The sequence below is a fragment of the Pelodiscus sinensis genome, chromosome 5 (assembly GCF_049634645.1).
Source record: "Pelodiscus sinensis isolate JC-2024 chromosome 5, ASM4963464v1, whole genome shotgun sequence".
Classification (NCBI taxonomy): domain Eukaryota; kingdom Metazoa; phylum Chordata; order Testudines; family Trionychidae; genus Pelodiscus; species Pelodiscus sinensis.
Genome location: NC_134715.1, coordinates 77,034,230 through 77,049,696, shown reverse-complemented (window position 1 = coordinate 77,049,696; position 15,467 = coordinate 77,034,230). Strand labels below are relative to the sequence as shown.

The following is a 15,467-nucleotide window of genomic DNA, read 5'->3' as shown; positions in this document are numbered from 1 at the left end:
TTTCTGGCCAATCTCCCCTCATGGAGACCTGTGATCTGGCAGCTACTTCCACCATTAGCCACAATCATCCTTGTTACCATGAAGCCAAGTGGATGTCTTCTTTTCAGTGTCATTTGTCCCTTTAACTGCTAACAAAAATTACTCATCCCAAAGGAGTAGCTCCTTCTGAAGGACATAAAGAACCAGTCTGGGAGCCACACATGGAGCTCAGGCTGCTGCAAAGAGCTACTATTGAGATGATGAGGCGCTACTGCTTCTGTAACCAACCTTTTCTCCTTCTCCCCTCTTCTCTACCTATTGAAGGGGGAGGGGGAGGAGACTTCAACTGCTTACAATAACTAGAAATTAATAGAAAGGTTGGCAGCAGGCATGGGAGTCTTTGCTGTGGTTCCATTCCCAGGGGTGGGCATGCTAACCTAATTGAGGGTGACTCCTTTCTTTTATGGAGGACAAGATCAGGTGAGGAACAGTAAGGACTAGGTGGACTTTACACCGTTCAGCAGTTTTCAAGACATTGGGTGTGTCTAGACTACAAGGTTTTGTCGACAAAAGTGGACTTTTGTCGACAAAACTATACCTGCGTCTACACTACCGCTGAGTTCTATCGACATAACGTCGACAGAACTCAGCAGTTTTGTCGACGCTGGTAAACCTCATTTCATGAGGCATAACGCCTTCTGTCAACAGAGTTCTGTCGACAGAAAGCATTATTGCATGTAAACTGTCCTTGTGTCTACACTGCCATGTCGATAAAGCAGCTTGCTTTGTCGACAGAACTGAATGTAGTGTAGATGCTCTTTGTCGACAGAAGCTTTGTTGACAGTATCTGTCGACAAAACCCTGTAGTCTAGACGTACCCATTGTGTAGCTCTTTGACATCTGCTGTGTCCAGTCCTATGGTCAGCATTAACTCAACATTGCCACAAAATGGTCTCTGAGAAAACCTAGTTATGTTCTATTCTATATATAGTAAAAAGCTTTGATATCCCAAACATCACTGTGAGCTACTTTTGGCAAAGCAGACATTAATAGTGACCATTGCATGTCTTACTTGAGTCTCTCCCTCAGAGGTCACGTCTCCACTCACCAGAGGATTGACATTCTGGCGATTGATCTTCCAGGACTTGGTTTAGCAGGTCTAATAAACACCAGCTAAATCAAATGCTGAGGGTACCCTGGGTCAATGCCAATATTCCTCACTATCACAAAGAGTAAAGGACAACGATAGGAGCATTTCTCCTGTAGACCACCTGCTGTGAAGATACTGCCAAGCTCAGCTTAAGGTACGTCAACTCCAGCTATTTATGTGGCTGGAGTTGGATACCTTAAGCCTTCCTTACCACCACACTATCGACCGTGTTTCAGTAAGTCTGATGTAGTCGATGTTTATAATGTCCACATAAGCCACACGGTTATTTGCAAAGTACAGTGAACAACTATAGCATCTGAGACACCAGAGTGTAGTTCCTGTTGATTGACTGGCTATTTAATGATCATATATTTAGAGAGAACTTTTTGCTTTATTAATAACTACTCTTAGCCTATTTTGCTGATCATTATCAAAGATAATTTTATTTAAATATGGACCATTCCTCACTGACCGCCTGTCTTTTCCAACTATATGAACTTGCAGCAAACACAATGCTAAATTAAAAGTATTGCTTTAGCCACTAAACACTGTAGCCAGAGATGAGTTGTAAAGCAAATCTCTTATTCAAACACATATATTTGTAATTGTAGTAAAAGAAATTCAGAAAATAACTGGCAAATCTGACTGGTATGAGTGAGAATTGAAGCCAGCTGCTCTTCCTGAAGCTAAGAGTTCAGTGCACGTGCCTGGCTTGGGGGGTGTCATCTGGTTGGTAAATTAGTAAACTCAGGGAGCTGGCAGATAAAGTCTGCCTTCTTGAAATCCATGTCTTGATGTTGCTGTTCTCCTTTCTACCATTCCTTAGAATCATTTCATGATCACTTTCACCAAAGCTGTCTTCCACTTTCAGATTCTCAACCAGTGCCTCCCTATTTCTTAAAATCAAATTTAGAGCAGTCTCCCTCCTAGTAGCTTTCTCCACCTTCTGAAGTTAAAACTTATCATCAATATATTCCAAGATCTTGTTGGATAATGTGTGCCCTGCTGTGTTAATTTCTCAACAGATGTCCAGATAGTTCAAGTCCCCCAGCATCACCAAGTCCTGGGCTTTGGATGATCTTGTTAGATATTTTAAAAAAGCCTCATCCACCTCTTTTTCCTGGTTAAGTGGTCTGTAATAGACTCCTACCATGACATCACCCTTGGTTTTTACTCCTTCTGATCTTATTGAAAAACTCTCACCAAGTCTGTCTTCTATGTCCATCTCGACCTCAGTCCAAGTATATGCATTTTTAATATATAGGGCAACACTTCCTCCCTTCAGATCACATGTTTCCATAAACCTGCTCTCCTGCCAGTGTTCAAGTCTGCTCTATGTTAAGGCTGAAGCAGGCAGTGGTAGAAGCCACACTATCCCTCCAGCATGTACAAGGCTATCCACAATATCCTCTCCATCCAGCTTTTGCTGAATCAAATGCATAAAGCTGGTGGGCTGCTATGGACTCCAATATATAGAGCAGATGGCCAACCTACCTGAGCTGGCATTGAAAGTTACATGGGAAGACATTGGAGGCTAGTTGGTCCAAAGCCTGACATTCTCACTCATAATGGGATGAAACCACCATATGTTTTCAATACACGAGTGCTGTTTAACATAAAAAATGTCCAACATCTCTGTGGTAGCCCAGGTTTCAGAGCCATATAAAAGGATAGAAGCCAGCATCACTGCTGTTCTATTGATGTACAGCTTAGTTCAAGTTGATATATGGTATTGATGCCACAAAGGCTCCAAAATTTTTCCAGTCTACAAATGTCCTGTTAACTCTGTTCCTCCATCTAGAGAGAGAAAATCACGGGCCTACCATCTGCAATTGGGAGCAAGCCTCCTCAGAGAGGTTGTTGCATTTACCTCTGCAAGAGGTGCAATTGGGCTCACTCTGCTTTTAGGGGCGAGGAGTCCTGTGGCACTTTATAGACTAACTGAAGTGTTGGAGCATAAGCTTTCGTGGGCAAAGACCCACTTCGTCAGATGCAAGAAGGAAGGTACTTCGTCTGCTTTTAGGAAGAAGGAAGGTACCTCACATCCAGTGGGCCTTAGCTGAAGACATCCTTTCCCTAGCTCCTGAAATATTCTCCCTGGTGTCAACCAGCTCTTGTGTTCCTCTGGCTAGAAGTATTTTTAGAGAGCTTTATAAAGGGAGGCAGCTCTACTGTAGCTCAGGTACACCACATTCAGAGTCCAAGATGAAGTCCTGGTAAGAGCCAGTGCATGGCACGAAGCACCAATGTGAAATGCTATTGCTCAGCTGTCCTGTCAAGAGCTGGGCTACCACATGTTGGATCCAGGGACATTTTTGATAGCATTTCTGTAAATTGATAAAGGCCTATATCCTAGTGACCATATTCAGGTTGTTTTTAAAACCCTGGCATGCACATGATACTAGAATGCACAATGGTCATGTTCACCTCTCACAAGCACCCCTTTTGGCCAAGTGCACATACCTCACTTTCTCTACGTTCCAAAAGCCTTTTCAGCAACAAAGCCTTCTGGCTGAATCACACGCTGTATGAGTCAATCAACACAAACCCCTTCTGGGGTACACATTTAATAGAACCCATCTCTAAAGAGTTTGCAGGACCCAAGGTGGCATGCTGTGGTTGGCTGCACCATGCATCCAGGTGGCTTCCAGCCAGGGCAGCAAGCAACCAGCTGGGTGGGCAGGTGCCAGGCAGCGTGGGGCCTTGAAGGCATGAGGCAGAGGCAACTGCCTTGCTTGCTTTGCCCTAAGGAGTGCAGGGCCCTGAAGGTACGGAGCCAAAGGCTGGGCCTGCCCATCTTTCTGCCCTCTGTCATGTCCCTTCGAGTCCATTCCCCACTCTGAGAGAGAGTGGTGCCCCCGGGACTTCCCCTCCCGGAGACCATGTCCTTGCACTTACATCTGGGCTTTCTCTCAAAGTCCCATCATAGTCCACTCAAAAGTCCCACACTTAGCTCTCCACTCAGAGCTCTCCATGGTTCTGCTGCTCTCCTTCTGCCAGGCAGTCTCCCGCTCTATCCAGGTTGAGATCTCCAGAGGAACTGAACTGCCTCTATTCCTGCACCTCTTTCAGTCTTCCTGGCCTCTGAGTGGCCACTTCTCCTTGCAGCCACTCAAGCCTGCCTGGAGGAGTTCTCTATAGCCTTTTCTGGGCTGGGGTGTGGCAAAGCCACAAGCCTCCAGCAGGACGCTTCAGGGCTTAGTCCATCCTGGCACAAATCATCTCAGCCAGATGGAGACTGACAATTTCCAATAAAGGAGCAGACACTATATTGGAGACTTGCATGTGTAAACACCTGAAATATATGAATAAATGTGAGTTCAAATTAAGCATGCACCTACATACACTGGGAATTCCGTATTCTGGAAATCAGATCTTTGAATTGTTTCATTCATTTTTAAAGAGTTTAGAAACAAACACATTTACAATAAATGCAGCTTTTGAAAAAAAATCTATTTAAATGTTTGTTCTTGAACAAGTCTGAACTAATGGACACTTTGGCACAACCTAAAACTTCACTATTCAATTCACTTCTAAAAGATATCCATAAAATATTATGGTCTAAATGCATTCAATTCTGATAATGACATATACTTAGGAGCTAGATCTTCTTTTCCTTACTCAACTGCAATTTCTATTGAGATGGGCATGTAAAATGTGAAACCGGGCCTGAAATTATTCATCCCTAAAATACCTATTTCTTAAACTACAGAAGAGAGTGAGGCTTATCACTTCTTATAACATGAGAGAGAGTGAAACCACATTTCATTTATGAAGAGTCTAGTCGTAATGTACATTCTCTTTAAAACTGAGGCTTTGTGTTCATTATTTTTCTGCTTCATACCCTTAACTTCACATTTCACAACCACAAGCCTCCAGCAGGGAGCTTCAGGGCTTAGTTCACCCTTCACATCAGCAGTATAACACAAATCCATGCTTCTTTAATTGTTCTCTATTATACCAAACTACACAAAGGAAATTTTCAATGCTCATAATTCTGCTCAGATTTTTAAAAATAACTGCACGTAAAAAGAGGCACAGAAAATTGCAGCCCTGCCTTATTTTTTAAATGAAATGAATTATTTTATATTAAAAATTAATTTATCTTCTCAGATTTTCCACTCTATAATCTTGGCAGTGCTTTCCAAATGGGGAGTGGCAGCCCAGCTGAGATATAAAGATATGTGGCATGAGGGAGAGGGGAGCAAAAGGATACATTCCTTTACAAAAACTTTCTGAGAGCAGAGCTCAAGTGGTTTGTAATGTCAGCAAACCCCCTTAATGTACTGTTTTCTCCTTTTTTGTTCACAAGATGCATTGATGCTCCTTTTTGCTATGTATACATTACACTCAAGCATCTCACAGTTGCCCATAAGTTGGGTGGCACGTGGCAAAGAAGTTTCAGCTATGTCCTTTCCCGTTCAATATGCACATTCAGTCCAATTCCATTAATACCAACTAGAGGTAAGTATGTGTATTGGGGGGAGAATAGAAAGTGATCTAAGGCAGCCTTTGTCACATGCTGAGAGTAAGATTCACTGCCACCTTCATTTTATACTGATGTCAGATCCGTGCAAATATTTTGTGCGGCTTATCCTGCTGTCTTGAGTATGCTTCTTCTGTCCCCTACCCATGATCCCAACATGCTTCATTCACAGACCTTTATTATAAGGACAAAGGGAGAGGCAGAGATGCATAAAGAGCACACTGCACTTCTTGTGTGATGAGTTTTGTATTTCAGTGAATTCTGATCCATTACAGCTAAGTACCTGGCAATGGGCATAGTCATGTGGATGACAATCTTGCATCACCCTTTGTTTGGGTTGGTATTCAGAGAGCTTTGTGTGCACTTTAATGGGATATTGTTTTGTTTCTCTCAGGCCCAGATAACAGTGAATGGGAACTCTGGCACTGTTACCAGTCCAATGAGTCACTTTCAAAGACCCTTTTCCCCTTCTTCAGCATACTCTCCACCAGCTTCACTCAATTCAAACATTATCATGCAGCATGGCAGGAAGATGGGTAAGCCTTTCGCAGAATGTTTACTTTATACATTATGCAACATGTTCTGATTTGTATGGCAAGGACTGCAAACAGTTACAGAGATTACACATAAATAAAGAAGGGTTTTTTTTCTATTTGTGTACCTGGAGAAGATTACAAGCAACCAAACAATTTCTTGCTAATAAATTAACATTGCTAAATTGACTTTACAACAAAGTCGTATTACTTTAAAGTAAGATTCTTGTGCCTATGGAAATGACCTCTTGCAATAATTCCATTAGTTATATTGAGAGTTGAAATTGTATATTAAAGATATTTGATCTTCAGATACTCCTAAATCTGGATCAGAAACCCATTAGGTATTTATTACCCACATTAAGGCTGTAGGGTCCAGTTTTGCATGGTGCTGAGTTAGTGCAAGTTGAGGCTGCAGTATCTTCAGATTATGAGATCCTGCGGTCTTATAACAGAGATGGGCAACCAAGAATAATGAGCAGGTCGCATGAGTGGTCCTCCCTCATCTCAGTGGGCCACAGCATCCTGCAGCCCACTGGGGTTCCACCTGCAGCCCCCCTGTCTGCCCTCCTTCCCCATGTAGATCTCGTGCACTGGAGCCCCCACTTCCTACACTGCTCCTCCCACCAAGCACTTTTGAAGTTCCACAAATTGGCAGATGAACACTCCTCTCCCTCCCTCTCAGAGCTTGAACAGCTGCAAACAAATTTGCGGTGTTCCAGCTCTGGGAGGGAGAGGAGCAGGAATGGAGCATGGATCAGTGGGTTTCTGGTGCTCTGAAAATGCTAGGAGCGAGGAGAAGAAGCAGGAAGTATGGATCTTCAGTGCCCCCAGACTGTGAGAGGCACGTGGGAGAGGGGGAAAGATAGGGGGTTTGTGGACAACAGATGGAGCCATCAGTGGGCCACATGCAGCTCATGGGTTGCAGGTTTGCCACCGTCTTAAAAATTTAGTCAGTGCCAACTAAATTTTCTTATGTATTCTTTACTATAATAAGTCATACTTCAGAAGCATATAAAGACAAGGTCTCTGTTCCATGGAATTTTGTCTACAATGATTTCTGTTTTCAAAAAGCACATATACAACCAAAATTAATGTCTTTCCATTAATCTTAATATGTGTAGGTGTTCCAGTTTTTTCATCCGCATTTGCATACCCAGAATCTGCATATACAAAAACATTTGAATGCGCATAACTTATTAGCTCCTGAGTTACAAAGATGGTCTGATTCAGTGATCAGAATGGTCCCTTCTCTTCTTAAATATCTATGAATTGTATACATGCGGTATCATCTGTAGGCTATATCTAGACTACAGAGTTGTTTTGAAAAAAGTGGCCTTTTTTCAAAAAAAATTCACCTGTGTCTAGACTGCTGTTGCGTTCTTTTGAATTTAAATCAAAAGAACGCAGCGGTTTATTCAACAGCAGTAAACCTCATTTTATGAGGAAGAATGCCTTTTTTCAAAAGAGCTCTTTCAAAAAAAGGCATTATAGAATGCAAACAGGTCTTTTTCGAAAGAGAGCATCCAGGTTGCCTGGGTGCTCTCTTTCAAAAAAGTGGATTGCTTTTTTGAAACTCTTGTGGCTGTCTAGATGATCTCTTCCAAAAGAGGCTTGTAGTCTAGACGTACCCTAAGAGATGGGAGTGCAAATTGAGTATGTGTACCTGCACAACAAAAACACAAGGCTCATTTAAAATACCTGACCCCCTAATTTGGAGATCTGACTGTTTATGCTTCGGTCCTTTATGAACACATTTAAGAGCATTATCTCAGGATTTCTGATTCTGGGGTGATTCTGAGTTTGAGACTTAAAACAATGGCCAGATCTCATATTCCTTATACACTCAAAAATCCCTTTGATGCCAGCAGACTGGACCCTATAAGGAGCATAACATTGGATTTCAAAAATTTTCTAAATTTAACATCATGGATCAAGCCCAGATATTCAGACATTTGACACTCACAGATCCATCTTACCAGGTATCTGTAGTACTGGATTTTTACAGGCTTTCAGATTAAACAACTGAAAGGGTTGTTGTGTTCAATTAATTTTTTTTCCAATAAACAGGGAAAGAAAATATTCCCATTACACATAGAGCCACAAACCATCAGTCTCTTTTGTTGTGTTATGTCACAACTCTTCAAGTGAAACAGTAAAGACTGTAATGTCTATTCCATTGGTTGGGCAATCATAGTTTCCACTAGTAGTGCTAGAAATGTAGTTTTATGCCTAGTTTCATCCATACCACAGCAGAAGTAGATGGGTAGTTTAGAACCAGCTGTTGCAAACCAGGCTTAGTCATAATTGAGCACTAATAAACCACTGAAATCTGTTGCCTGAATAACAAGGGAATCTTTATTGTATTTCTTCAGTATGCAAGGTTATATTTAAGCACATCACCTTAGCACAATACAAGGCTTCATATGACATGTACCAGCATCTTAACATTGTCTCTTTTTTGTTAATGACTTGCTGTGAATTTTAAAATTAGGTAGTAGTAGCCAATATTAATTTCAGTAATTGAAAGAAATTAAAAGTAATGTAGATTACTTATTGACATGCCTGCTACTGGAGTTATTGATGTGCATATGGCATATTATTCATACAAAGCTACATAAATAAATGTACAAATAAATGTAGGGATGAAAAGTATGTGTAAAAAAATTAGGCTTCATAATTCATTTCTGTCCCAAAGCTGATAATGTTAAAGAGTGTTACCTGGGTAATTCTCCTACAGCATAAGCAAAACATTTCCCAACATGTTTTGAAAATCTCTGGAATGTGAGAGTAGATTCACGTATAGAATAGTAATTGTTTTCAACTCTGCCATGCTTATAGAAGCATATTACCTCAAAGCACTAATTCATAGTATATATGTCAAAGTGGCAAGTTTAGTTTACAGAAAAAAATGCCTGTTCCACTAGCTTAACTAAAACTTTTGCTTGTGTGTGTGGTTGTCTCTCTTCCCTCAGCCAGCCCCTAAAAACAGCAAAGCAAAAATTGTTTTCCAATGTCATAAGTTTTTTTTAAATCTCTTTAACCTGAGAGATTTTGAGATCAGCACAGAGGTTAATAAAATAATCCACGTATGTGTAGCTCCTTAAGTAGAAGGTTTTGCAGCAGAAATCCTGCTAAATTCAGCTGCTCAGACTAATGTGTAGTATTATCAGGTATTCTGTATGAATATGGTTATTAAATGTCCTTTAATGTTTGTACAGCACTTCGAAAATATAACGTGTGCTATAAGTGCTCAGCATGATTATTCTATTGTTTTACTATGTTTTGTTGCATTTTCTTTACAGACTCCACAGAGACATACTCACAGTATGCTCAGTCTTTTGGCAGCAGCACTGCTCCCAGTACAATACCAATCTGTAGATCTTCAGAGGAAGAAAAGAAAGTTACAGTCATTAGAGCACCACATTATGCAGGGATTGGCCCTGTAGATGAATCTGGAATCCCAACAGCAATTAGAACGGTAGGAAATGCTGGGGAGCGTGTGTTTGTGTGTGTGTATGAGAGAGAGTGCGACAGAGAGAATTTAGACAATGAATTGATTGTTGGTAATGGGTTTTTCACATTCTTCTAGTCTTATATAATGTAGAATGCAGTGTGTGTAATCAGAGGGCTCATGAATATAATATTGTGTGTTGCAGGAAGCTAACTGGGCAACTCCACAGTTCTAGTTTTAATTATAAATAGTAGGAACTGCAATTATTCTTATGTTTCCATTAAGGTCCCAGCCCTTTGTAGTGTTATGCTGTAATATTTACTCTCTGTCTTGTCATTCTAAATCTGCAAAGTTTTGCTAATTTTAGCCATTAGCAAATAAAACTCAGGGGCCTTTTTTCCCTGGGTACTGTATTGAAATTAACTGACTTGTTCCAATAAGAACCAATCTGACTGTTATCCTAATGAAATGCATCAGAGACCCACCATGCAATGTTTAAATGAGCAGCATGGAAACCTTCTTTGTGATTAGCCCAGTTTTGATGACTTGCCACTGGTTACTGCATGAGCAGTCCCAGGATGTCAGACTGAACAGGGTTTTGTTTTTACTATGCTGAAGCATTCTTTCCATGCTGCTGTCAAGGCAGCCCCTTCTGGCTAGCCTAGACACTAGCAGTGAGTCTACAAAGGAGCTGCTCACTGGCCTTCCTGGCTGAAGGAGAGGTGTTGTGCTAGACGGAGAGAGAGTAAGACGAGTGGCAGCCAGGATGAGAGCCGCAGGACCCTTGCAGGTGAAATCTTTGTGATGGGCAAGCTGTTGGCTTTACTTTGCCTGCCAACACTGACATATGGGGTTGTTTAATTGTCAAGAGCTGCTTTTCAGGATTGAAAAATTGGGCGGGGGGAGGAAGAAAGGGACAGGAATTGATGGGGAAAAGCAATAGGAAAGATTTCAGAATAAGTGGTAAGACCGGGATATTTTCGGTGGGTGGGTGGGGTGGGAACTCTCTAGCATTTCTTGCTTTCTTTTACTTTGATTTCAGCATATATGTCATAAAATAGAAAAGCTTTCAAAAATGAGCAACTCGCATTAGAATCAAGCTATAGCTTCCCATGCCTGCTAAGCAGATGTCCCTGCCTTTTGTGTAGGAGTTATTAATAGCACATTGATTCCATAGGGTAGATATTAGTTATATAAGCGTATAGCTGAAATCCCTCAAATGTATTTGTGATTGGCAAGCAGCTAACAGTGTACTTAACTTCCAAATCTGTTTCTAAAATTTTCTCTGAAACTTGTGTGTGCCATTCGGACTTTCGATTTGAGTTTCTGGTTGCTTTCTTGTCAGCTCTGTACTGCTGCATCAAAATATTACACAGATTATAATATTACTGATATGTGAATGTCATGACCAGATGAGTTAAAAGTTACAGTCTGGTGTGTGTGTGTGTGTGTGTGTGTGTGTGTGTGTGTGTGTGTGTGTGTGTGTGTGTGTGTGTGTGTGTGTGTCCCCCTCACTTTCCCATGGGACTTAGCTGGAAAGAAGATGCAGTTCTCAAGGTACTGATGTGAGCAAACGCTTTAAACAAACTGCAGGTGATTTCTGCATGTCTGAGCATAAACCAACAGTGAGAGAATGAACACGGTGTTGCTGTCAGCAAACATGCCTCTCCCTCAGAAATGTAGCACCATCCAGGAACATACAGAAGTGCCACAACAGCATTTTCAGGGAACAAAGAATAACAGGAGTGCAGCACTCACTCTTTTTCCAAGGGTCACTGGATACCAAAAAATCCAACTTGCCCTTGAGTTTTCTATTGGTGGCACCTGGGTGTTTCAGTTCAGCTCATCTCAGTAGTACAATGAAAGTTTCAAAGTTTTTGCTTCATATGAAAAAGACAGCTGCCTGCAGAGTTCAGTAAATATGAGTTCCACTGTGGTAGATAACATTAAAAAAGTCTGCCCAAAGCACAGATGGCTTATCATGTTACCATAGTTTAATGTGCATCTGTGTCTCTTTCCATAGCTAATAGTATACAAAGGAGTTATGTGACTAGCATTCCATCCAGTCACCTTTGACTTCCTTAGCACTGTGGTTAGAAGTTGTCCAATAAAAGATAATATCGTATCCTCCTTAACTCTCTAGCCCTGTGGATCAGGCATCCATTTTGCAGCTGGGTTAACCTGATACAGCCTTTCAGTGTGAGTTTGAACCCACATTCCAGGATTGTAGTCAAGCACCTTGACCATTCAGCTACTCCACCTCATTGTAAATAACATCCTTACTGTATATTGAGACACCATGCAGCACAAAGATAGACTTTCAAGTAAGGGCTTAGAAACAAACATTTTTTTGCAGCATATAGCTCTGTTGATCTCCTCTCATTTTCCTTTTACTCTACCATGTTCTCAAACTCATTGTTTTCCTGATAAGAAAGACTGGATAAAGCTGTTTTCAAAATCCATCCTTGCCATTTCTGTATCGCAAACTGGAAACCATCATTGCAAAGCTCTCCTTAGTCCCAGCATCTGAGCATGTTGTCTCAGTAGCATTTCTGCCCTGCCAAACCAGGAAGCGTGGGAGTAAGCCAAAGTCTATGACTCAGATCTTTGCATGTTGGGGTACTACAGGAGGACCAAACTACCATCTTAGTTCCAGACATTTTGAAATGTAAGAGAAAAAAATGGATTTTGGAAATAGATGATCAGAATTTGTCTCTTTCAGAAGAGTTTTTGGTCACATTGTCAACTGTAATTTTAATCCAGTTTTCAAATTTTCCAGCTAATTTGGGAGCAAAATAGTATCTGTATTGTGATTTTGCTAAGCATTTGAATCTTTACAAACATGAGGAAAAACAAGGTAGCTGGGAAACAATTTGAGCATTAGGCTACATCTACGCAACCACAGAAAGTAGACTTAAGATCACAACTCCAGCTATGTGACTAGGATAGCTGGAATCGACATACCTTAAGTTGGGTTACTACAGAGTCTACACTGCATGGGATCAAGGGGAGAGTTGCTCCCATCGATTTCCCTTCCTACTGTCTTATGGGGCAGAGTAACCGGATTGACCAGAGAGCAGTCTGCAATCAATTTGCCTGACAAGTCTTTACTAGACCTGCTAAAACAACTGCCGAAGGCAAGAATACTTTATGTTCAGTTTAAACCTTTTCACACTTTCAGGGGAAAAGTACAAAGTCCAAGATAGGTTCCTGCATCAGGGGACCTAAAGTCCCCTCCCCCTTTCCCTTTTGAGGACTTTGAACCCTTCTTACTGAGGCTGGCTTATAGAAAAAACGACAACATTTATAGATCATTGTATTAGTGAGCCATCAAGTTTCTAAAATACCTTTAATGGCCTTCACTTAGCATGTTTATATTAGTAAAACAGCTTTATACTTCATATTTATAATTTTAAATACAGGAATGATACATGCATACAAAAGGGAAAATCATATTCAGTAGATTATAATTCTTCAAATAATATGTTACATGGAGTATTGTATATAAAGCATTTACCATTTATGCATATTCATAAGCATATTTCAATATGGAATATAGATAGCCCTGTGACAAAGAGAATAGAAAATAATCTTTAAAACCTTATTTTGCTATTATATAAATCACTGATAGGAAAGCTTGCAACTGTATGGTGAATGAAAAACACAAGTATAACATTTGAATGAGTGTGTGTGGGAGGGATGAATCACAGTGGGTCAAATTCAATCCTACTGAATCTCTTTAAAAGTCAGTGTTAATTACAACGTAGGGATGAGTTTGATCTAATGTGTCACCATTAATCCTTTTGTTTCTTTAGCTAATTGTTATAAATTGTATTTTTATTTAGACAGTTGACCGGCCAAAAGATTGGTATAAAACAATGTTCAAGCAAATCCATATGGTTCACAAGCCCGGTAAGTATACATTTTTCTATGTGCTACATAACTCTTAGAGCAGTTAAGAAATGAAACTTTCCCTGCATTTTGGTGGCTTGCTCTCTGGAAATACAAAGCTTATGATCACTGAGTTACAGATATTAAATAGAACCCAATGGGAATTTTTTGAGGCGAAGTCAGACTGTCTACACTGGGAAAGTTTGGAGACAGAAATGCTGTTGACATGCAAAATTGCCAAAATTGAAAACTGGTCAAACTAGTTTTTCTGTCTCTCGTTGTCAACAATTCATGGCCATATTGCTAGCACCCTATCAACAGAGAAAAGCAATGTGGGTAAGAATCCCACAGTGCAGTGTTGTGGGAGGGATGAACTGATCCCTGCATTTCCTGGGATTCGGTCATGGTTCTCTCTGCTGAGGAATGTCTAAGCAGCACAGCATTCTCGCCACCCTTCCTTCTGCAGCAGCTGTCTGCCTGCTGCTATATTCCTATCAGGGCAGAACAGAAGCATTCCCATTATTTATTCTTCATTTGTTCCCCAAATGGAGCGGCTCACTCAGCTGTTATCTATTTCCTGGACCTTTGAAAAGGGAGAGGTGCATGCCTACAAGGCAACAGAGATCACAAAACACTGACCACAGCCATCAGGGCAAGCAATGTGGGATACTGGCAGAAGCCAGTTCTCTTGATGAAACAAACAACAGAGGCCACACTGGCTCTTTGTCAACAATAAAGGGAAGGGAAAATACAAGAGTCTCTCACAGGGGTGGAAGATTTTGTCACCAAAACTGGATGTTTTCCCAACAAAAGTCACGTTGCAGTGTAAACACTCTCAATGTTTTGTTGCCAAAAGGCAGTTTTTGGTGACAAAACATGCCAGTGTAGTCAAGGCCTCAGTGTGATAAATGTTTTTCCAGCAAAAGGATATGTACTTTCTGATCGGCTTATTTTTACAAAAAAATAAAGGAGAAAAGCCTATCTGATCATGTATAGCACAAGAGGTCAGTGAGATGTTCTGAGCAGCAAGGAAGCTTGCCTGGTCCCATCTTCAGTCTGAGTGACCAGGAGTTGGCTGGGTAGAGGATGGTAATTGCTGCTATTCTCCATTCAGCTACATAACTCATGTGTGCTAGAACAATGAAGCCTACTGAATGAGGCAATATGTTGCCTCTCCATTTAAACTTACTTTGTCCCCTCCTATTAATTTCTAAATAAATTGTTTTTAAGGTGCCCCTGAAATGTGATTAGTCTTATTAATAATCATATGTTTGCTTATTCTCCTGTTCATTCAAGGATGGCGAGGCACTTTCCGCCAATATTTATGCTTCATTACACATCATGAGGGATTGAGGGAAGGAAGAAGTTGATATTATTTCCGTTTTACTGGTGGGAAAATTGCTGTAGCAAGATTGATTTGCTTATGGTCACACATGACATCAGTGGTAGAGCCAAGAATTGACAAACACCAAAATTATCTCCCCTAATCTGCTCTAGCCACTGGATAACATTGCTAGATGTAAAAAAGTTGTTTTTTACAGTAGAATGATACCTTACTGGCCCCTAGTATGAGCAAATCTGTCAGGAGAAGGAATGGCTGTGGGAAAAGGAGACGGTTGAATAGAAAAAAATGATTATGGGGTGAAGTAGTAACTGTGCAATCTGGATGTCATAACAACAAGATGCCATTCAGAATAGGATGATAAAAATAGCCCATAGTATGTTTTAAGGGAAAAGACAAACTCCAGAAAACATATACATGAGGGGTGAGAGTTGATTGCCTACTAATCCTCTGTTTGTATTTGCAAAGACAAAACTGCTGGCTATGATATATTGGCAAGTATTGCCCTACAATAACATATATATTTCTTTTTATAGATGATGTCACAGACATGTATAATGCTGCATATGCATATAATACTGGTAGGAATTATTCCTTTACTTCTTTTATTATTGTCAGCAAGCACTAATGGT

General features: G+C 40.6%; 1 protein-coding gene across 8 annotated transcripts in view; it reads left to right on the top strand.

Annotated features, from left to right (window-relative positions):
* The window catches only part of SORBS2 (sorbin and SH3 domain containing 2), a 261,132-nt gene that overhangs the window by 169,182 nt on the left and 76,483 nt on the right, over nucleotides 1-15,467 (top strand). For 6 of the 8 annotated variants that reach the window (XM_075930308.1, XM_075930310.1, XM_075930309.1 and 3 more), the window contains 4 exons: nucleotides 6,010-6,151; nucleotides 9,454-9,629; nucleotides 13,448-13,514; nucleotides 15,372-15,416. In XM_075930308.1, the coding sequence (XP_075786423.1) occupies nucleotides 6,010-6,151; nucleotides 9,454-9,629; nucleotides 13,448-13,514; nucleotides 15,372-15,416 (430 nt within the window). Of the gene's footprint in view, nucleotides 1-6,009; nucleotides 6,152-9,453; nucleotides 9,630-9,919; nucleotides 10,393-13,447; nucleotides 13,515-15,371; nucleotides 15,417-15,467 lie in introns of those variants that run through there. The other 2 variants (XM_075930314.1, XM_075930313.1) reach the window with 2 other exon arrangements.